The 25,073-nt window shown below is 39.9% G+C and overlaps 1 protein-coding gene and 1 pseudogene across 2 annotated transcripts in view; both read right to left on the minus strand.

Annotated features, from left to right (window-relative positions):
• Positions 1-6,657: 6,657 nt before the first annotated feature.
• LOC145007636 (5S ribosomal RNA) lies at positions 6,658-6,775 on the minus strand (annotated as a pseudogene).
• A 6,383-nt stretch (positions 6,776-13,158) lies between these two features.
• Positions 13,159-25,073, minus strand: part of LOC145004236 (receptor-like serine/threonine-protein kinase At2g45590) — a 36,981-nt gene continuing 25,066 nt past the window's right edge. Inside the window, exon 2 of one of the 2 annotated variants that reach the window (XM_078963124.1) lies at positions 13,159-13,312. In XM_078963124.1, the coding sequence (XP_078819250.1) occupies positions 13,174-13,312 (139 nt within the window). In that variant the 3' untranslated portion in view covers positions 13,159-13,173. The remainder of the gene's footprint in view (positions 13,313-25,073) is intronic. The other variant, XM_078963127.1, reaches the window with a different exon arrangement.

The following is a 25,073-nucleotide window of genomic DNA, read 5'->3' on the forward strand; positions in this document are numbered from 1 at the left end:
ATTTATCCGACCTAGCTACTTTTCATGGGGAGCTCCAGTGCTCTTTGTCAAAAAGAAGGACGGATCTTTTAGAATGTGCATCGATTACAGAGAGTTAAATAAACTCACTGTTAAAAACCGCTACCCACTTCCACGAATCGATGATCTATTCGACCAGCTCCAAGGAGCTAGTTATTTTTCTAAAATAGATCTACGGTCCGAATACCACCAACTCAAAGTCCGGGAAGAAGATATACCTAAAACCGCTTTCCGAACCCGCTACGGACATTATGAATTCGTCGTAATGCCCTTCGGTCTAACAAATGCACCTGCCGCATTTATGGACCTAATGAATCGAATCTGCCGACCGTTCCTTGACAACTTCGTCATTGTGTTTATCAATGACATCCTCGTCTATTCTCGAAGCAAAGAAGAGCATGGCCAACATCTCCGACAAGTCCTAGCAACTCTGCGATCGGAAAAGCTTTACGCCAAACTCTCTAAGTGTGATTTCTGGCTCTGGAATGTGAACTTCCTAGGCCACGTAGTTAGCCAAGACGGAATTCATGTGGATCCCTCTAAGTTCAAAGCCGTGGAAGGATGGACAACTCCGACCACGCCCACTGAAATTCGTCAATTCTTGGGTCTAGCAGGCTACTATAGGAGATTTATTCAAAACTTCTCTAGGATCGCCAAGCCACTTACCTCGCTTACGCAAAAGGGCGTACCATTCAAATGGACAGAAAAACAAGAGATTGCGTTTCGAACCTTGAAGCAAGCTCTCTGTAGCGCTCCCGTACTATCTCTACCTGAAGGAACGGAAGATTTTGTAGTCTACTGTGACGTGTCGAATCAGGGCTTAGGTTGCGTTCTCATGCAACGTGGAAGAGTGATAGCATACGCGTCCCGCCAACTAAAGACGCACGAAGTAAATTACACGACCCATGACCTAGAATTGGGAGTCGTGGTCTTCGCTCTGAAAATTTGGAGGCACTACCTGTACGGTACGAAGTGCACCATCTTCACGGACCACAAGAGTCTCCAGCACATCTTGAACCAGAAGAAGCTGAACATGAGACAACGAAGATGGGTTGAATTGCTAAACGACTACGAATGTGAGATCAAGTACCACCCAGGCAAGGCCAACGTGGTAGCTGATACATTAAGTCAGAAGGAGTACTTTAATCGCCGTACGAAAACTCTCTCGATAACCATTCAATCTCATCTGGCCACTCAAATTGCATCAGTCCAGTCAGAGGCTATAAAAACGGAAAATAGAGCTAGCGAGGCATTGCGCGGGATGGAGAAGAACCTAGAAACAAGGGAGAATGGGGTATACTACTTCATGAACCGTATTTGGGTCCCAAAAATCGGAGGATTTAGGGAGGCCATTATGAAGGAATCCCACAAGACACGATACTCCATTCATCCCGGTTCCGAAAAGATGTATTTGGATATTAAACAACACTATTGGTGGCCTAACATGAAGGCGGAAATCGCGACCTACGTTAGTAAGTGCCTTACGTGCGCCAAAGTAAAGGTGGAATACCAGAAACCCTCAGGATTGTTACAGCAACCGGCAATCCCTGAGTGGAAATGGGAGGGGATTTCTATGGATTTCGTGACCAAGCTACCCAAGACGTCGGACGGACTGGACACCATATGGGTAATAGTCGACCGACTGACAAAGTCTGCCCATTTCCCGCCTATAAAAGAAACCTACAAGATGGAAAGACTGACACGTTTGTACATTCGGGAGATCGTGAGACTCCACAGAGTACCAGTGTCTATTATCTCAGATAGGGACAGTAGATTCACTTCGCGCTTTTGGCAATCTCTCCACAAGGCAATGGGAACTCATCTCGACATGAGCACCGCGTATCACCCACAAACGGACGGTCAAAGTGAGCGAACCATTCAAACGCTTGAAGACATGCTTCGTGCATGTGTGGTAGACTTTGGGAAGTCCTGGGATACCCACCTACCTTTGATCGAGTTTTCATATAACAATAGTTATCATTCGAGCATCAAGGTGGCTCCTTTCGAAGCACTGTACGGGTGTAAATGTAGATCACCGTTATGTTGGGCGGAAGTAGGTGACACCCAACTAGCAAGAGCACATACGTCGGACAGGGCACTAACGGGACCGGAGATCATTCACGAAACCACAGAAAAGATCGTTCAAATCAGAGCTCGATTGCAAGCATCGCGTGACCGACAAAAGAGCTACGCCGACAAACGGCGAAAGCCCTTAGAATTTCAGGTCGGCGATCGAGTATTGTTGAAAGTCTCACCCTGGAAAGGAGTTATCCGTTTTGGAAAACGGGGAAAACTGAACCCACGATACATTGGACCTTTCGAAATCGTCGCCCGAATAGGTCCGGTAGCCTACAGACTGCAACTACCCGCAGAGCTAAACGGTGTACATCCCATGTTTCATGTCTCTAATCTGAAGAAGTGCCTATCAGATGAAACCCTTGTCATTCCTCTTGACGAAATCGAAATCAATGAGAATCTCCTGTTCGTTGAGGAACCAATCGAAATCATGGACAGAGAGGTGAAGCGTACTAAGCAAAGTCGCATCCCGATCGTGAAAGTACGGTGGAACGCAAAGCGTGGGCCAGAATTCACGTGGGAACGCGAAGACCAAATGAAGCGAAAGTACCCTCACCTATTCTAGCATTCTCAAATCTAGCTTTCAAACAGAATTTCGGGACGAAATTCCCTCTAACGGGGGGATGATGTCACCACTGGAAATTTTGTGTCATGTAATCTATACACGCAAGTTAATGTGAATCAAAAACCTCATTCAAATACATCATACAAGTACTACAAATAGTCATCAAACAATTGGAAACCCTAGAAGTTCTTGTTTAGGTCCACTTTGGACTAGGACTTCCTTATTGGGCCCAAATGGACCAATAAGCTTCCAATTTGACTATCATGGGCTTAGAACCCTAATTGGGCTCTAATTGGACCCACAATCAGTTATTTTAACATTTTGGGCCATTGTGGGCCTAGAATGAAATGAATTAAAAGCCTTGATCCATAATTAACCTAATCTAGCTTGATGAAAAAATAAAAATCACAATTTTATTTTAAAGGGCCAATGATCACCCAAACTAACTCTAATATTGGGCCTAGAGGAAAAAAGCCCAAAAATCTTTCCTTCCCTCTCTATTTTCGGCCCAAGCCCAAGGATAAAGGAGGAGTTGACTTTGGATTGCCACCTCATTTTTATTCATTGGATATCCATGCATGGAACTCATACTTCCAAGCACCTATCTCATCAAGGATCACTTCTCTTCTTTTCCCTCCCTCACTCTTGGCCGAAACACATACACACATACACAAATATCTCTCCAACTCTCTCAAGAACGCTCAAGAACACTTCCTCCCTCTCCACTCCAAAATCTCGAAATTTAGGAAGCTTTTAAGAGGATATTTCCACAAATTCTTCATCTAAGGTAAGATTATGCTTAGATCTATGACTTAGATTCTTTTTGTTATCAAAATCTTTTCCTAATCCATGCAAAACCCGTGATCTTACATCCTAGAAGCACATCAAACTCGAGATCTTCAAGAAAAGGGTGCTAAGGCCAAAAAGCACCAAGTTTTCTCCCATCTTTTCTTCAAAAACCAAAATCACACCCTAAGGTGAGCTTCATACCCCCCCTATTTTCTTTTTTTATGAGTTTTGGGGGGGGGGGGGGGGAATACAAGTGAAAGTGTAGATCTATATGTGTTTTGTATGCCTTGTATGATTTCTATGCTTATATGTGTGATTTTGTGTGTTTATGATGTTGGATCTAGCCATAAACCTCTAAAAATCGAGATATACTTTATGTTAAATGATACTAGCATCAAATATAATTCTACATACAAAGTGTTCCAAGAAAAATAGCTAAATGGCTTAATAACATCTTCTTTGGGCTAAAAACTCAATTTTTGGACATAAAATGTTAAAAATATAAGGTTAAAGGGCCCAAAATGACATATCACGAATTCTGATGGATGAGGAGTGTCAAAATAGTTTCAATAAAATATTTTCTGGAAATATACTCATTTGGAGGATTAAAAATATAAATTTCAAGCTTAATGGGCTAAAAATGACAATTTCGGCCCAATAGGGCCCATTATGCGAAATTTTCTGTTTTGGAGGGCCAAAACTGTGTTTTTTTTTGTAAAACAGTGGACTACTAGTGTTACAAGTACTTTTCAAAGGTTTAAAATGCTTTTCAAATTTAAAAAGGACCAAAGTTGCAAAAATTTTCCAATTGGGGCCAAAATTGTAAAAACTATGAAAAAGAGGGGTTATAACCGAGAAACCTGCAATTTCAGGAACTTAAACTGTTTTCAATGAAAAATATGCTGAAAAATATTAATTTCAATAATTTTTGGTGTTAAAATGTCAAGAAAAATGATTTAAGGACCAAACCGGAAAGTTATTTAATTAGAGGGTCGAAAAAGTAAATTTTACAAACAATGAGGGGCTGAAAACAGAAAACTTTCAAGGCTAATTCAATACACGCAACTTGATCAAATATTGGCACCGCGACTACCGACACAATACACAACAATACCAAAAATCGTTGTTAAACGAATTGATTTGGTCTCGAATCAATAATAATTCGAAACTACTAACACAACAATAACTCGACTCATACACGAAAACATTTGGTAATTCAATACACACGTGAGAGTGCACAGACGTTTACGCACCATCTTTGGGCCCCAAAGTGTAAAATCTTGTTTGTTGGGCCTGGCTAGCCCAATGACCTGATCTTAAGGCCCGAAGACTTCTACCTTACGAGTTGTTGGGTCTTACATGATCTAACACAGTGTAAAAGGACTTTCAATGACATTTATACTATTGGTCCCCAAGGGTCCTATGGTATTGCTAGTAAAGTCGGTATTTTATGCGAGGCATGTCAAGGGCCCCTCGTACCTTTTTTTTATCCCCAACCGGTTAATGGAGTCATCGGGGTCTTCGTGTCCTCTTTCTCTTCGGATGTGGGATTACGGGATCGTTAGTATAGTTATAAATGGGTCGTTTGTGTAACGCTTGTTTATAGCAATTAATCATGCGCAAAAATAATCCGATATCGCCTGGGATTAATGACTTCACGCGTTGCAACGGTTTTATCTTTAACTTCATGGAATTCAAAGAATTAGGAAAACATCGGGTTTTCCTAGGGTTTTTCAATACACACGTTTTTCAAAATGTACACAATTTTGATGAACATTTTTCTTACAACTATAGAAACAAACAAGCATACCTATGGATCTTCACAAACGTTTTCAAAAGCTCTTTTCAGAAAATATCGGATTTTCTGGTGGTTTTCAAAATGATACAAAACATTGCTTTTCAAATACCGCTTATGAACTCACCAACATTTCACATGTGGACGTTTTTCAAAATACTTGTATTCTCAGGTAACCAGTGATTCAAAGGAAAAATGTACTCAGTGATGGCTTGCAGTTTACTTATTAACTAGTCGAACAATTTATTTTTAAGAATGTAATGTTTAAACAATGTACTTCATGTAAACTTTATCGGTTGTATTATATTAATGCATGGTGACGAATGTTGTTATGTTCCATATATATTCAGTGTTATGGTATTCAATTAAGTCACGACAGCCCTCGGACGTTTCCGCCGTCTGGTTCGGGGGTGTGACATTTACGATACCCAAAATCATGTGCCCTAAAAATAATGTCATCTCTTCTAAAATTTGAAGGATAGATGATACGCTTTTGTGTGTGCCCTAACATTATTGTCCAACAAAAAAATTAAAAACACGGAGGGCACTAATTTAAAAATAGGTGTCGTCTAGGAATGTCGCTTTATATTTTTTTTATTGAAAGGCACACTATCTTCTTTTGCAGTTGGGGGAAACGAAAATGCCAAAAGTTTGAAAGGCCTCCATTGTTATCCTCTTCCTTATTTCCATCTTTCTTTTCTATCTCTCTCTCTATCTATCTCTATCTCTCTCTCCCTCGCTCTCTCTCTCTATATATATATATATATATATCACTCTAATACCCAAAAAAACCCTAATATCATCACCAATCCTATAATTTTTGTTGATTTTATTTAGTTCTGCTATTAATGGGCTGTACAGTCGCCGAAAGGGGGCCGACGATATCTTGCCTAATGGTTTTAAACACCCACCTGAGAGACAATTGTGTAATTAACGTAATTTTGTTCGGATTAAAAGGTTTCACAGCTACTCGAGTGTTACAACTCAATTGAGGAGTTTCTTTTTCCTTATAAGCCCCCAATTTCTGCTTGATTTATAGAATGTAGTTATTGTAATCTTCTCGGATGTTGATAAAACCCTAATTCTACATCGATTACCCAGTGTAAGGTTTTTCTGTTCTTGTCTATGTGAAGATTTCTTACCTAATTTCTCCTTCTCGGTTTCATACTCGCCTTGATGCTACTCAATTGGTTTCAGTTTCAGGTATGTACCCGCTGTTCTCTGTCAACTCCGATCAAAACCAACCGGCCATCCACCCTCGATGTCACATCCTTTGCCGGTCACCAAGAATCAGCAGATGCAGATAGCTGACAGCAAGAAAAACACGAACAATAGAGTGGGAGAAAAAGAAAGAGAAATTTGAAATTCTGTAACACCCCCCCTCTGGCACGTATCACAATATTGTCCGCTTTGGGCCACTCGGCACGAGGACTTCCCAGGGGGTCACCCATCCTGGTACTACTCCCGCCCGAGCATGCTTAACTGCAGAGTTCTTATGGGATCTGCTGCCCTCACGGCTTTAAAACGCGTTGTGACAAGGAAGGTATCCACACCCCTTATAAGGAGATGTTTTGTTCTCCTTCCAAGCCGATGTAGGATCAGGTGCAACCCACCTTCACCCCCCATTATAGGGTTCGACGTCCCTATCGAACACATCGACTCGTGCCCTAGCTCTGATACCATTTGTAACACCCCCCTCTGGCACGTATCACAATATTGTCCGCTTTGGGCCACTCGGCACGAGGACTTCCCGGGGGGTCACCCATCCCGGTACTACTCCCGCCCGAGCACGCTTAACTGCAGAGTTCTTATGGGATCTGCTGCCCTCACGGCTTTAAAACGCGTTGTGACAAGGAAGGTATCCACACCCCTTATAAGGAGATGTTTTGTTCTCCTTCCAAGCCGATGTAGGATCAGGTGCAACCCACCTTATCCCTCAAACCAAGGCTCTGATACCAACTTGTAACGACCCAAAATTTAAGACCAAAAATTTCTTTAATAAATCATTACTTAAAGTAAAGTCATCATTCCAAAACATAATATGAGTATAAGTTTTCAAAACACATGTTCGTTATCAGAGTAAACATTCCCAGGCTGTCTAATCTATGGTGTGTGCCATGCGATCACCCCGAGCTCTTTCCTCCGCTACCGGAAGTACCTGAAACCAAAACTGAAAACCGTAAGCACGAAGCTTAGTGAGTTCCCCACCCTACCACATACCATGCATAACCATATACTGCACATACTGGGCCACGCCCCCTACCTCGGGCCTCGCCCGCTACAACGGCCCCGCCGCTCCAAGCCCCGCCTGGCTTCGAGCCCCGCTCGGATACAGATCTGTTTCACTTAGGCCTCGCCTATCACAGGGCCTCGCCCGTCAACAAATAATAACACATACACATTTCACAACACATAACTGACACATGCAACTAGTTCTGTCCTAAGGCCTCGCCCATGTCCTGCTACTGATGAGTCATGGAACCCCGTCCATGCACCTAATGGTAGTGAGGTACGGGCCTAGCCCACTCTCACTCATGTTCTAGTTCGGGCCTCGCCCCTAATCTGCTACTAGTGAGATATGGAACCCCATCCACAATCTGCTATTGGTGAGATACGGGACCTCGCCCACACTCACCTCCCTACCAGGCACATACACGTATCACACAGACAACAAGTATAAACTATCATATATAAACAATTCCTTGGGCACCCGCCAGCTATTACTGGACCTCATCCTGCAAACAATACTAGCATACTGTGCCTAGGGCTAACCCCCGGGTCTTCTACTCATAACTACATGGGCCGGCATTGTGGCCTTAGACCCATTCACACAAAGGGAAACTCACCTGCACTGGCTGAACTTGCTGATGCTCTCACTAGTTGCTGCCTGACAACACACAGAACTCCTGCTCCTCTTGCTCCCCGAACTACCAATATCAATGCAACACTGAGTCTAACTGACCCACGAAAGACAACCAAGTCCTCCCTGGTCCAAAGTCAAAGTCCTGGTCAAGGTCGACCTTCCAGGTCAACCCTACTCGCTGAGTCACCCTACTGACTCGCCGAGTCAGTCCATGACTCGCCGAGTCTACCGATTTCTGAGTCCAGACCCGACCAACTCACTGAGTCTCCACCCGACTCACTGATTTGAGTTACAACTCAAAGGGTTTGGGGGGGTTTCGCGACCTGACTCGCCGAGTCCAAGAAAAGACTCGCCGAGTCCAAGGCAATCTTCATACGACTCGACGAGTCGTTCATCCCACTCGTCAAGTTTCTCAACAACTTCATGCTACTCGCCGAGTCTACTCAAAGGACTCGTCGAGTCCCTTCAGATCTCCTTACATGCAGAGGATTTTTGAGTCATGCATGGACTCCAAACTATAGATCCACCCTTCCCAAGCCTATTCCACACGTAAAGTTGCAAACTTTACGTGTAGAGAAGGAGATCTAGGCAAAATACGCCATAAACTACGGTGTAAGGCCAAGGGGCTTCAAAATCGACTTAATGGCTGATACTTTATGCTTCACGAGGCCCTAAAACACTTGGATCTGAAGTAGCAACTCCAGATCCGGCTTCTAACCCAAAATAATATCATTATGGCAAAAGAGCCCCAACAACCACACATAGATCTAGGTGCAAAAAGGGTCCAGGAACTAGTTTATTACCTCCAAGTGCTCAGAATGAACTCACAATCCCAGATCTATAGCTCCTTCTTGCTCCTCCAAGTTCCTTCTTCCTTTTCCAAGCTTTAATGCACCTTCCAAGGCTTAACTAGGTGATATGACGGCTAGGGTTTGATATCCAGGGCTAAAGAGGCAGTAAGGAACCCTAGGAAGAAGATTAAGACATTTATATAGGCCCCCAAGTCCCGAATTTAGGGTTTTCCACGCACAGACCAGACTCGTCGAGTCACCTTGACCGACTCGCCGAGTCGGTCGGTTACGCCTCGACCCGGATCCCGCTCGGACTCGCCGAGTCCCTCCTTGGACTCGCCGAGTCGGCCCTTAAATTAGGGATTTTCTTTCCTTTCTGGGCCTTTGAAACTTTGGGTGTTACAAATTCGACTTTAGGTAACAGTTATTTTGTCATTCCCTTATTTTTTTCTAAACCGATTTGTTGTTCAACTATGGAATTTTGGGAAATTTGATGTTTTTCCTCCATCTTCAATTACCATGTCTTTCTTAATGATACGTTAATTTGTTTGATTGAGGGTTCGACATGATCAATTACTCAGACCATTATAGGGTTCGACATGTATACCATCGTTTATTTGCGATTTGCGACTAACTAATCTTCATTAGCGATTTGCACGTAAGTACCTTTGACTGAAACTTTATTGACTTTTCCTTTGACTTTCTGTACTTATTTTTCACAAGTTTATATCATTCATCCTATTTTCTGTTTCTTCCAAATACTCATTCTATTGTCACTTATAGGAACGAAAAGAGAGGCATTTGTACCCTCTTCTTATTCACAATGTAGTTTTGTGAGAAGAATTTGTTCATTACCAACTTGATGCATTAATGTTCAATGATCAAACACGTCTAGATTATGGGGTCGAAGTCATGTACAGTGTAATTACTTCCTATTTCTTAAATCCAATTCTTCTTTTTTCTAAATGATTTTTGACCTTAACATGAATTGCATTTTGTTGGATTTGATCCTTTTGAAAGATATCTATATTTCGTGTTAGAATTTACAACACATATACTTGAGAAGAACTCTATTTTCTGTATTATGAACTGCATACGTACAAAGGGATCACTCCATTGCTAACTAGCTAACTAGTTTGCGAATGAAATGAAACCTGGTGTCCACATGCTTTGTGCGACTATGCAGAGTGGGATTTTTTGTTAAAAGAATTGTAGATTTGTTATCTCCATAAATAACAGTTTCTTCAGCTTGTTCTTGTTGAAGTTCCTTAAAACCCTTCTCATTCACATTGCTTGACATGCAGCTACAGTCAAGGAAACATATTCAGCTTTGGTACTTGAAAGTGCAGTGCACTCTTGTTTCTTTGAGCTCCATGTAACAGCTCCTGTTCCCAAAGTGAACACACTTGCTGAGACGCTTCTTCTATCATCATTATAACCTACCCAATCACTATCCGAAAAGCCACAGGGTTTGACTTGAGTTGCTTTGGCATACCAACTCTCAAGCGACTATGATCCAACGTAGGAATGTATTGAACATCATGAAGGCATCTAGCCTTATCATTCTCAAACTGGATTCTTACTGTACCTTTTCCTTCTCCATGTAATGTTTTTCCATTTCTAAGTTACAGAGTCATTTTCATTGAATCATCAAGTTGAGAAAAGGCATTTCGTTTACCTGTTGGATAATAACCATCTTTTCCTTTATTTTCTCGTAAGTTTTCTTCTTCATTCTCTGCGGGAAGTCCATGCTCAACTAGTTCCCACAGATCTTGTGATCTTAGTATTCATAGCCTTCTCCTTTGGTCAATGGAATCAAAGGTTGTGTAGTGCTTAGTGTATTCCTGTTGGTTGCCATTTTCAGAACCACAAGGAATCGTTGGCTCTGATACCACAATGTTAGAATTTAGAACACATATACTTGATAAGAACTCTCTTTTCTGTATTATAAACTGGATATGTACAAAGGGAAATCCTAGCTTACTTGAAAGAAATAACAAAGCTAAAACAGTTACTAGAAAACAGGAATCCACCCATTAAGGGTAGTTATTAAGATTAGACTAAGTCTTGACCATAAAACGAGGAATACTAAGTCTTAAACTTGAAACATGGACACGTAGACAACTTTGAGTCAGTAACTAACATTTCGATCCTTCTTTTGATTCGGGACAGGTTAGTAATTAACATAAAACTTTTTTTTTCTTCAAAATCTATGTATCTTACTATCGTTAATCAAATTGTTTTCTATTCATGTTCATGTTCATGTCCATGCTATGCCCATAATAAGCCTAGATAAAAAAGTCAAACTTTGGTCAATCACTCTAAGTTTTGAGAAACAAAACACTTTTTATTTTTGTGTGAATATATAATAAATAATCAACAAAATCTGCATAGCTGCCCAATCGGGATATGCATGAACACTGGTCTGCTGATGCTCCTTGTTATGGTGGCAATACTCCTATGGGTCGCTTTGATTCTCCATGGGACAATTTTGCCCCTTCTCCTGTTCCAATTAGGGGAATACTGAGAGTATGTTGTTAGAGATGGAGTACAACTCTGATCTAGAGCTATTAGAGATACAGAGGTGCAAACAGAGTTTGATGAAGAAGATGAACGCAAAGTTGTTCTTATTGTTCATGGTATGATTTTCTCAACTTTTTTTTTATTCATTTAAGGATTTGTGTCTACTTTTTTCATGTTGTTGAAAATTTATGTATTTATTTCAGATACAAAGCCTCAATTTTCAGATGGGAGAGTCGTGTTTACCAAGCAAGCAGAACCGATAATGCCACTAAAGGATCCAACTTCTGATATGGCTATTATTTCAAGAAAAGGTTCGAACCTTGTTAGAGAAGTTCATGAAAAACAAAGTATGAATAAGCCATGTCAGCGGTTTTGGGAACTTGTTGGCTCAAAGCTTGGTGATATTCTTGGAGTTGAGAAGACAACAGAACAGATTGATACTGATACAATAGTTGTTGGTAAAGTCGATTTCAAGGAAGAAGAAAAGTTTGGCAAACACATGAAAAAGGGTGAAGCAGTAAGTGATTTTGCAAAGTCAAAATCACTTTCACAACAACGTCGGTATCTCCCCATATTTTCTATTCAAGATGAGTTATTACAGCTATGTTTTTTTCTTCAACACTTATAGCCAAAAAAACAATCTGTTGACATTGTTGTGACCCTTGTTTTAGGTAAAACAGGAGAATCAAGTGGTGGTGGTTATAGGTGAAACTGGATCTGGAAAAACAACACAGTTGACTCAGGTACTTGACTACTTACTTTCCAATCTCAAACTTTATAATACTCATGATGTTACATACATCTTATTTTAAAATTACATATATATATATATATATATATATATATATATATATATATATATATATATATATATATATATATATAAAGTATTTACATGAAGATGTGTATACAACAAATAGCATAGTAAACAAAAAATAAAATAAAAAAAACTACATATTAACTTGCTAATCATTTGTAGCTACTATTATAGAAATGCTATCAAAGACTTATCAATTGGGATTACCATTGAGAGCTCAAACATATAGTGTCTCTATCTACGGGATACTGCTTCTAGTAGTGATCTAACAGGAGTTTGACAATATGAGTGATCTAACAGGTAAAGGATTATGATGTTGCTCTGGATCTAGAGCTAGATTCAATGGATAATTTTTTCCTTCAGTGTCTGGCCTTATATCAGGTTGAGTGCTGAATCACCGTGTTTGCCATATAAGCACCTGAATTACTTTCAGCTTGGAAAAGGATTAAAAAAAACCATACATCTCATCAAAACAATATTTGTGCAACTCTCAAAGGTAATTAATTACTGCTGACTTGAATGGTCATAATTAACTAATCATATAATCAGTTGTTAAGGTTATTACCAGTTTTATAAATTTTATAGTTATTTCAATAATTAATTTATTATAGCAGATCCTAATCTAATTATTTTCTCTCTAATAATAATTAAAAAAAAACCATAATTCATATCCAAACATCCCCTTCAAAAACCAATTAAATCATAGTTTCTAAAGTTTGGTAGCCAATTGACCAGTTCATAATAATAATAAATTAATGTAACAATTTGATCTTTAATATCAAAAAAAGTTCAAAATAATATGTTGGATTTTCAGATATCGGTTTAAGACTAGTATATCCTTTCATTGGCCTTGTGTTATGTGCTTAATACAATATGATTTTATTTAATACATAGCAATAAAAAGTGATAATTATATATCTAAATATGTAGACTTATTCATATATAAATAATGCAGATATGAAGGTAACACAAGAACAGAGAGGAAATGGTGGCGAAACAGATACTGTTGATGTCATTATTAAGGAAGACATGGTTGCTAGTGCTCAAAACCTGGATATTGTTCGTGTCCCTGTCCCTGAAAACAAAATGAAAATGAGGTATTAATCAGGATGTGATTATTTTTCATGATTAATCATTGTACTTGATATTATATATATATATATATATATATATATATATATATATATATATATATATATATGTTTACCATGTGCTTGAAATGCCACATGGTAAACTAAGAACACTAATCAGCTTCTATTGTACTTGATATATATGTTTGTAGAATAAATCAAATACAATTATATCTAAGAATATCAAGTTTTTTTATATTTTATATACGAAGTTTCCATCAACTGTCTCCTAACATGAATTTTACATAGTAGTTTTGCATCATCAATGGTTTGTTAGATCCACACCTCTTTCAAACTTTACCCCAATTCCAAATGCTACAGCTGAGGTAATTACTAATTTGTGGTTCTTTTCTGAATTATTGCTTTTAATGAAATCTCACTCTATGCAATTGTTTTATTCTTCTAGTTTAGGTGTACTGGCCAGATATCCCCCTATAATTGCTCTATCTTCACCAGACTCCCCAGGTAAATAACAAAAAAAACCCTTAACCCTAAATAGTCTTTCCTAATTGTGTCATTTAGATATCAATTTTAACCTTTTTGCATAGGATCCAAATGCCCAAAAGTTTTGAAGCTTGATGTGCGTAGAGAACTAGTGGAGGGAAACATAATTATGTGCCACCTAGAGGTTGCATGGTGTGGTGGGACCCCAACAAAAGCATTTCTAGGTAAGCCATATTCATACAATTGCTATGTAATTTGACTTGTCAACAGAAGGCTTAATTAATACTTGTTGCTTTTTTCAGTGTGTTAAGGAGATGATGGAATAGTAGTCCAGTGGTGATTTCGGTGCTAAAAATGAGGAGTATTTATTGACTCTAGATGACTTTGATTCATGTCTAGTTTATAAGATTACTCAAAACAGGAGAAAAAATTGCTTCTGGATCTTGTTGTGATCTGTAAGTCCATTATATTATTATTATTATTATTATTATTATTATTATTATTATTATTATTATTATTATTATTATTATTATTATACATGCCCATTATTATTATTGTTTAATTTAACTCTGAATATTCTCTGTCTTTTTTTATTCTTGGCAAGGGATCATGGTGTTTATGTTGGTCAGGAAGTTGCTCTCAAAATTCTTAGATCTGAGCACTTGAATGAAGCATTGGAGCATGAATAAAGCATTGATCCTTGAGAAGGAAGATATGGACAATGATCTTGAAATGGTATTTACTATTTACTATTTACGTTATTATGTCCACCAGAACATATAATATCTTGCCCTTGGCTTTTCCCTTGGCAGTTAACTTTTTCATGTCCTTTAAAAGTATTTAAGGAGGTACAGGAAGAACATCATACAAAAATTTACAAGGAGCTGTTGTATCTATTCAGACTAGGTGTAGAGCAATGGCTGCACGAGTTGAGTTCAGAAGAAGAAGAAGGAGGAGCAAGGCTGAAACTATAGTTGTGAGTTCTAGCAGAAGATATCGTGTACGTGTTCTTGTGTTGCTATTGTCGATTCCGGAACATCCTTGCTTGCGTACTGGTCCAACTGTATGTATCTCATGTGAAGCTTTTGTTAGAACTATTGACCTCAAGGATTTCAAGTTTTTCATATTTCTTGTATCTAATTAGTTTGTAAATTTTTGTTACAACTTCTATTGATTTGTCTTATCTTTCCATGGAACGATTGTTTGTATGACATTCAATTTTATGCAATGGATTGTATTTTTTGTATACAAATTTAATTTGAAAATAAGTAAATCTATAAATAATATTTTTTTTAAACATTTAAAATTATGATATGCAAAAATGTGTGTCGTCTTCATTTATGACATGGCCTTTCTTCACGGGGGCTTTCTTGATACGAATTGCGTGTCATTAACACGCGTCTCGTAAAGTTACAACACGCGAATGCGTGTCGTCTTCCTTTATGACAGGGCCTTCCTTGATACGCATTGTGCGTCGTAAATGCGTGTCGTCTATAGACGACGCGCAAAAGCACGTCGTCTCTCTTTATGATAGGGCCTTCCTTGACGCGCATTTGCGCGTCGTCTGAGCCTTTTACAACGCGCAATTAGCATCGTAAAAGGCTATTTTTCTAGTAGTGCATCCCATAAGGGACAGTGAAGATCATAGGAGACCCACATTGTGACATTCCCATTTTTCATGGCCAAAAAAGACCGATTTTGTTTATGATTTATAAAAATCAGAATATCTCTTTTAATAAAAACGTTGCGGAACTTGTTCCCAGAAAAAACATGATAATCGCGTTATCAAATCATCTCTAAAGAAATATATTTTTATTCACTTTTAAAACATTTGGGATGTCATCGTCAATACAGAAACATAAGCATAAACAGAACTTACATTTATTTACACTAGTGATCTACATCTCTTTTAAATCTCTCAGTGTAATGTGACTTCATATCAACACCTGTGATATAAATAAACTAAGTGGGTCAGGTTGGGAAACCTGGTGAGTACCTAGGGTTTTCAACCCGCAATAATATAATTATTATGTTTAATCATCAAAGAGTTAACCCAATTACCCATCCCCGCTATCTTCTTTAATCTTAAGGATCTACCCTAAGAATCAGTTATTTCTTGTTCATTCATTCCTAAGGATTTTCCTAAGGAATAGGTACGAAGTCCATCGTTGTTAATGACACAGCTGTCAAACATAGCTGCTAGTTCTATCACTTAGGCGCAATTGGCATAGTTGTGACATTCTATATGAGGCGCTTCTGCAGGTATTATCCTTTAGACGCTACTGTCAAGGTTATAATGTTCTCTATTAGGCGCAACTGCTGATATTATCCTTAGAGCGCAGCTACTAGGATGTTTATCGTAGATCAACAACATCTATAGGTTGTGGCGCAGCTGCCAGTGCTCATCTATAGGATATTAGGTCCATTGCTGCCAGTGTTCACTTATAGGGCACTAGGTCCATACCACTAATATTCCTCTATTTCAGCTTTCACCCCTCATCCTTCATTAACCCATGTTTTACCCAACATATTCTATAGATATAAAAATACGTATACAGTTTAAAACATTTAAAAGATGTATAAAAATCTCTCACCCAACATAGACAGCAAGTATTCAGACAATATGCACATATAGCACGTAATTTATATTAAATGCTTCATATCTATGTGTAAGATGAAAGTAACTATGCACTCACCTAAGAAGATGGTGACTCGGCGCTTGGACAACACTTCGTTACTCTTAACACAATTTTCCTCGACAAAACCTAGTATCAATATGACTACGGTTTAGTCTGACGTTAACCGCGACTAATTAATAGTCTAGATATTATTATTATTATTATTATTATTATTATTATTATTATTATTATTATTATTATATAAGCATTAAATAACACTCAGTATAACTCATAATAATAGCCCAAATAATTATTTTAAGGTCCTAATAATGTTACTCTAATTAATTAGAAGCTATATTAAAAATTGCATAGGCGTAGCTCACTTACAGCGGGTTTTTCGCAAAACCGGGCTTCGCTGGAGCAGCGTTCCCGAGCCGAAAGGCTCTTTTCTTGCAGACATCGGGTGCTCCGGGGCTTCCGCCTCGTTCTAGGGAGTTACCCTAGGTTTTGGGGGGTTAGGGAGGCTTAGAGAGAGAGAGAGTTTAGAGAGAGAAAGAAGTGGGGAAAGGTGTAGGAAATGGAGGAACCCGACACCTCTATTTATAGGCTGAATTTCTGATGGAATCGCCGAGTAGGAGTGCCTACTCGCCGAGTTGGGGCATGTGGCAGCCTTCTGGTGGTGCCACGTGTCCAATTTTGGTGGTGTCACGTCACCCCTTATCGCGTATCAGCCTTCAAACTTAGAAATATCATAACTCTCGCATACGAGATCCGTTTTCAATGTTCTTTTTTTCAACGCGTAGGTAAAATCAAGATCTACAACTTTCATTTAGACTCCATCAGCTAATTCTCGACCGATCTCAAATTTAACAGTAAGAGGCGTATAGGCTGTTAAATGACCGCGGAGAATTCGTAACTCCTTCATACGGACTACGTTTTCGTCTGTCTTTTTACCGTTGAGTTCCTATTAATGAGATCTTCAACTCTCATTTAGGTCACGTAAGCCAAAAACCACTCGAACTAAAATTCGAGTTTCGGGTCGTGCACTGCTAAGTCGAATCTTAGAAAAATCATAACTTCCTCATACGAAGTCAGCTTTGGGCGTTCTTTTTTTTTGTATGTTCTCGTTTTAACATATACTACAACTTTAGTTTAGATTGATAAGGCTAAAAGTTGCTCCATTGTAAATTTACTGTTTACGCTTCCCGGTGTCGTGCCGGTTTTGCTGTAAAACTTTGACGAGCCATAACTTCCTCGTTATAACTCGGATTTCGGCGTTCTTTATATGTACGAACAACTTGAGACATATTCTACAACTTGGTTAAGATTATTTATTCTAAATAATATTTTTTCAAAAAGTCGTTTTCGACCCCTATTGCCTCTAAGTTGACTAGCCCGGATATACGGGCATTACACACATGAATCCAAGGAATGCTACAAGACCTATATGAAGCCCTCAACAATATCACGACAAGCATGAGAATTAAGGCAGGGGGTACGAGGTGTACTGGAAGAAAAAGAGCATGACATAAAAGAAGTGACCCTGAACCATGAGGACCCTAAAGCCAAAGTTCTCATAGGATCCTCAATGCCTGAAAAAATCGAATAGGATCTCATAAAATTCCTCAAGGCCAGAAGCAAAACATTTTCATGGTAACATGAGAACATGACATGTATTGAAAAAAACATAATAACTCATTAAGTTAACATTGACCCATCTTTCAGGCCAATACATCAAAATATAAGAAAATTTGCACCCGAAAGAAACCAAGTTATACAAGAAGAAGTAGAGAAACTTCTTAAAACTGGCATGATAAAGGAGGTGAAGTTCCCAAGATGGCTAGCTAATGTGGTCATGGGATAAAAGAAGAACAATAAATGAAGAGTGTGTGTAGACTATACAGATCTTAAAAAACGCCTATCACAAGGATCATTTTCCTTTAGCACACATCGACTCCATGATAGACGCAACAACGAACTACTGACGTTCATAGACGCATCAATAGGATTCCAACTGATCCAAATGGAACCCAATAAGTATCTATTGTTACATTACTATACCTTTTGGTCTTAAAAATGTAGGAGCAACATACCAAAGGTTGGTGAATAAGATGTTCACGGAAAAACTGGGGGACACGATGGAAGTATGCATCGATAACATGGTAGTCAAATCCAAAAAAGCTGAGGATCACCTCAAGGATCTCGAAGAAGCCTTCGAAATCCTTGACCAATATAACATGAAGTTGAATCCCTCCAAGTGTCACTTTGGGATGAGATCGGGTAAGTTCCTTGGATACATGGTTATCAAAAGAGGAATCGAAGCAACCCCGGAACAAATCAAGGTCATCCTTGATCTAAAATCACTAGTCGCGACAAAGGATATTCAAAGAATAAGAGGAAGAGTGGCAACCCTAAATAGGTTCATCTCAAGATCCTTAGAAGGATGCAAGCCTGTCTACAACATCTTAAAGAAGAACAAACGATTTGTGGACCCAAGAACATGAAGATGCTTTCCAAGAGCTTAAAAAATATTTAAGCTCAGCACCTATATTGGTAAAACCACTAGATGGGGAATCATTCCTTCTTTACCTCTCAGTATCCTTAAACGCGGTAAGTGCTTCATTAGCTAATGATATCGATGGGAACCAACATCCCATTTACTACATAAGTAAAAGTTTCCTGGATCCTGAGATCAGGTACTCTCATCTTGAAAAACTTATACTTGCATTGGTAACAACTTCCACTAAGTTAAGACATTTTTTTGAAACACACCTTATAGTTGTAAGAAATAAGTATCCAATGAAGAATGTTACGAGAAAACCATAAATGTCACGAAGAATGGCGAAATGGTCTGTGAAGTTAAGAACGTATGACATAAAGTACGAACCAAGATCTGCCATAAAGTTCCACGATGTAACATCTGGATTTCCAGATATATTATTTACTTATTGATTTTTGAGGATTATTGAGCAACTCGATGAGTTGGTGCTATAACTCGTTGAGTAGGTTCAGGTGCGGCCACGTGGGATTAATAACCTACTCGACGAGTCCGAGAGTCGACTCGTCGAGTACGCGTTGTGAGATGAAACCCTAAATCCTCGGATTTGGGGCCTATATAAGGAAACTTATAGCCTCATTTGCAGCTCCCCATCTGCTTACCTTCACTGAGAGAAACCCTAATCGCCCCCTTGAGCTTTAGAGAAAGTGTTGAGCTAATATTGAGAACTTTAGTGCATTTTTGGAAGAGAAGAGGATGATTTCAAGCAAGGAACGAGAAGAAGTTGATAGATCTATTGCTAATCATCAAGAAGCTTCTGTTTAAGGTATAAAGTTCGTACCTCTCTCTTTAGTTTGGGTAGATCTCATGTCATTAGAGTTTAGGGCTTCTTTTCCATCTTATTTTAGGACCTTGAAGATATTGAGCACCTTTATAGATTTGGACATCAGATCTGGACCTTGTGAGGTCCCTAGAGTCTAAAGTTCCCTACTTTATTCAGCCATAATAGATCCTTGAACGAGAAACCCCAAAATAAGCATGTTCTGGGCATTTCAAGCCCTAAGTGCCATGCATGAACGTAAAGCTCGTGGCTTTACGTGATAAGCAAGCTTTGAGAGCTTAGATCTAGAGTATGAGAGGGTTTTCTACCTTGAAATCGTCTGAATGCAAGATGAGTCTGAATGGACTCGCCGAGTTGATGAGCCAACTCAACGAGTCGGTTAGGGTTTGTCCCGATGAGCTGGACCATGCGATACTTTGACGAGTTAGGGGTTAACTCAATGAGCTGGACCTTCATGAGACTGCTGAAAAACGAGTGGACACTCAACGATTTTGGTCAACTTGGAATGTTGACTCGAGTTGACTTCTGTTGACTTTACGGTTTGGTCAAAATGAGTAATGGAGACCAGGGAGGGGTAAAATTGTCTTTTACCCATTCCCATGGCTGGAGAGAAAGAGAGAACAACTTTTGGTGTATTTGAGTATAATTAGAGTATTAATTAGAGATAATTATCCTATGTGTTAGTCAGAGGATAGATTGAGGTTTCCGAGTACGAGACTTTTACTTGCTAGCTTACAAGGTGAGTCTTCTCATTATACTTTACCTAGAGTGGTATCTATGTGTAACCAAAGGGTCTTATTTGTTTATTTGAATACTATGATATTACTGCATTATGCCTGTGTGATTTATGTTATGTGTTATTCAGAGTTTATAGAGTTACGACCGGGGGGTCCACAAAGTGAGGACCGGAGGGTCCACAGAGTTAGGTCCGGAAGGTCCATTTGAGTTGTCTGACGCACTAGCACCGCGTACTCCCATGGGATTCCCTTTGTGTATCGGTCAACCTTTGTCAACTCATCTAGAACAATGCGCAAAGCAAACTTCATCTTGTCAGTGAAAGCATTTGTGTATTCATCAACGGACATGTTGCACTTTGTCAATGTCAGAAACTTGTTCTCCAACTCTAATAGATTTTGGGCCGAGCAGAACTTGCGCTTGAACTGCACCAAGAACTCTGCCCATGTCAATTGCAGTGGTTCCTTAGGGCTTAGGGTCTTCCCTAGAGTGTTCCACCAACGAACAGCTCCACCCATCAACTGGCGTACAACGAACGTAGTTTGCAACTTGCCTCTGCAACCACATGTCATGAAGGCTAGCTCCATTTCTGAGATCCAATCCATAACTCCGATCGGATCCTCCTTTCCAGTGAAGGTCGATGGTTTGCAAGTCAGAAAATCCTTATACTTGCATCCCATTCCATCATTCCTTCTATCCGGGTTGTTCTGCCTAACTATCGGTGGGTTGGCTTGACCAATAGATCCACTGAAGTTTCCACCTTCCGAGTGCCCTTCATTTAATTTGGGCTCTTCCACTTGAATTGACAGTTCTTCACGATTCTGTTGAAGCAACCGCCTAGTCTCCACCATTTGATGATCCAACATTGTTTGATACATCATTTGTACGACAACCATTGTCATTGGCTCAGGTGTTGCTGCTACAAAAGGTATTTGCTCAATCACTGGTGGTTGATTCTTGTTTACACCGAATAAGGTGAAATTAGATCTGCATTCACGATAGATATTCAAATCATCCTTATCACTCAAAAACGTTTACATGCTAGTTCTGATATCGTAGACGTACGAATGTCATTTTCATTACAAAGTTGATGATAATTGTTAGTGTTGTATCCCCCCCCCCTCCCCAAAAAAAAAAATTATCACATTGAAAAGACAAGCTTTTGTATGAAACTGAGTTTAGACATATGAATGAAAATGGACAAACTTAAACACGTCAAATTTATATCGTAACGGGTATACCCAAACAAAATGAGAGTAGTTATCAAGAAAAATAACATTGTATTTAATGCCACTTATACTAGTAATATAAGAGGTCCAAACATCATAATATATTAACTCAAATAGTTTATAAGAAATAGAATCAGATAAACGAAAATGTAGCTGAGTATGCTTTCCAAGTTGACTAGCATGACACACAATGGAACTTTTAATGTTTTTACATGGAAGTAAATGATTAGAGACAAGATATGAAAAAAACTTGACGGCCTAGGTGATCGAGATGTTGATACCAAAGGATTGGACTAAGAGAGACTAAAGCTTGAGGAGTTGGTGCAGTAACAAGATATGGATCATCAATGTTGGTACAACGAAAAAGGGTTTGCTTGGTTTGAAGATCCTTCACAGAAAAACCATAAGGATTAAATTCATTACCACAAGAGTTTTCTGTAGCACATGGTTCCCGGTACGTACTCCTTGCTATTTACATTTTAAAATAATGCATTTTTGCCATGGACTCGGCGAGTTGATGGGCCAACTCGCTGAGTAGGAGTGGGATAAGGCACAGGGACTGAACTATGGACTCAGCGAGTCGGACCCCGGACTCGGCGAGTAGACCCTGTTTGGGCAAAAACCGTAATCCGGGTGTTTGCACCCTATTTAAACGCTATAACTTGGCCTCCTTTGTCCCTAACACTTCCAGAGAGCTGTAGAGCGAAACCCTAGCCCCCATATTGTTCTTGAGAGTGTTTTTTTGGATTTGTGAAGAAGGCTTGGAGCTTAGGAGAAGAAGGAAGAGGTTGAAGTGTTCAAGGAGGGGAGATAGATCCGGAATCTACACTGTGAGGAGCTTCCATTCAGGTAGAAAAGTTCTTACCTTGATCACTAGTTCATTAGATCCTCTTTTTGTCCCAAATTAGTGGTTTTCAAGCCCTAAAACCTCAAGCTCCATGTGTTAATGCTCTATGTACTGAAAGGACTCTAGATTTGGACCTTATGGGTGTATTAGAAGTATAAAGTTTTTGTGGTTGAAGTGATTGAGGTCCCCATTGAGTGTATGACCTTATTAAGAGCTTGGTTTTGCCTTTTTGAGCTTATAGGGCCATGCATGCACGTAAAGTTTGCAACTTTACGTGATAAGCATGCTCAAGGAACATGGACCTATGGTTTGGAAGCGTTGCATGTCTCAGATTTGGTCTGTATGGGAAATGGGTCATAGGGACTCGGCGAGTCCCAAGGAGGAACTCGGCGAGTTCTATGAAGGTGGCCTTAGACTCGGATAGTTGGATGAACAACTCGGTGAGTCATACGAATATTGCCTGGAACTCGACGAGTTGTTCTTGGACTCGGAGATTCGGATCGTGAGTCGGTTCTATAGTCGCAAGTAGTGACTTAAGGGTGACTCAGTGAGTGGGAAGAGGGACTTGGCGTGCAGGACCGGGTTAGTGGGAGAAGGACTTGGCGAGTCGGTGCCATGACGCGGCAAGTCCAGTCACTGGAAGTTGACCTTGGACAAGGGGTGGGTCAGTCATCTGACCTAAGGGTGTGTATGATAGGCTAACCTATGTTTATGATTCATAGCCAGAGGATTTGCGATTCAACAGTCAGGCGCTTAGCAAGCAGACTTTAGCAGCTACTTTCGAGGTGAGTTACCTTCCAATAGCGATGGGTCTAAGGCCACAATGTCGGCCCACCAGTAGGAAACGTATGATAGATGATTGTCTTTGTGATATCATCTAGGTTTGCTACTACCTAATATGTTATATGCTAGCATGATATGTTGTATGTGATAGTAGTAGAGTTCGGTTGTTAGGACCGAAGGGTAGTCAGACACCCCAGATACGTCTAACAGTATGTGATGATATGTTTGCATGCTGGCTTGTTATGTTATATGCGATAGAGGTAGTAGGAGGGGACCAGTCCCCGAGTTCGGTTGTTAGGACCGAAGGGTAGCTCAGGCACCCCAGATATGTCTGGTAATATGTTTATGTTATGTTATATGTGATAGTAGTAGTAGGGGGTGAAATAGTCCCTGAGGTTCGGTTGTTAGGACCGAAGGGTAGTCAGCACCCCAAAGTGGCTTGACATGGGTAGTCAGCACCCTAGAATGGCTTGACACGGGTAGGTCGGCACCCCAGAATGGCCGTACCAGGTAGGTTGGGCACCCCAGAATTGTCTGGCTGTATGTATGCTATGTGATTATATGGTATGTGGTACAGTGGGGGAACTCACTAAGCTTCGTGCTTACGGTTTTCAGTTGTTGTTTCAGTTGCCTCTTCTGTTAATGGGAAGGAGTTGGCGCGGTAGCGACGCATCACACACGCTCTCTTGATTTCCGCACCAAGAGTCATTCTGGGATTTTGTACTCTGACATTTTCATGTTTTATGTTTTGGTTTATGGCCACGAGACATGTTTTATCAAATATTATGATCGTGTGATATTTTGTTACAAACACTTTTTCAAATCGCTTAATTAAAAATGAAAATTTTGGCCCGTATTTTTGGGATGTTACATTTTCATTAGTAAACCGACGCACAAAAAGAGCATGGTGCATGTTTGCTAAAGTTTTTAAGGATACCTGCTTCTGCATGAAGGCGAGTAGTGGCCCCACTGTCTAGATACCATTTGTGGTTACTGGGATCATTCAGAGGCATCATGTTGAAAGAGCAGTGTGTTGATATTGCTGCAAATACGAGCTCGATGGACCAAAGCCCAAGGGGGAGTGGGTTGTTTGTGTCGACGTCGCAAAAGCCTGATGCGGAAGGTGGGCATGTCCAGTTTGGAGAGTCTGTTGAGGAGCATTGGACCAGTGGGTCTGTTGGGTCATAAATATCTGGGAGGAAGGCAGCAATAGCAGACCATCCTGCTGAGGCATTCTCGATAAGCCCAATGATCCAGAGGGAGGGTACCAGCCGAAACCCCAACCCGCCGGAAGCAACTGTTTGTTGACCGACTTGATTGTTGGTGGAGTGTCCCTCATTGTGACCGCCTCTTTCGCCATGTCGGCCACCACAAAACCCTCTTCCACTACGTCTGACGCGTCCACATTGATTGTTGCCACAAGTGTACATCGATTGAGAGCTAGGGCCGATGAAAAGAGTGTATGGCGAGGAAGATTGGTCAGAATGGAGATGACCTTGATTTCGTTGATCATTCAGCTGGATTCTTTGCTCTTCAACTTGTAACATAGCTCAAGTGTCGGAAAACGAGGGTAGTGGTTTTTTATGACGGATCAAACTACCAACATGGTCAAATTTAGAAGAAATACCATTAATTGTGTAGATCACAATGGGTTTCTATAGAACTTCGACATCCAAGTTTTCAAGGAGATCAGCCAGAGTTTGAATCTTGGT

This window comes from Lactuca saligna, chromosome 7, assembly GCF_052625555.1.
Source record: "Lactuca saligna cultivar CGN05327 chromosome 7, ASM5262555v1, whole genome shotgun sequence".
Lineage (NCBI taxonomy): Eukaryota > Viridiplantae > Streptophyta > Magnoliopsida > Asterales > Asteraceae > Lactuca > Lactuca saligna.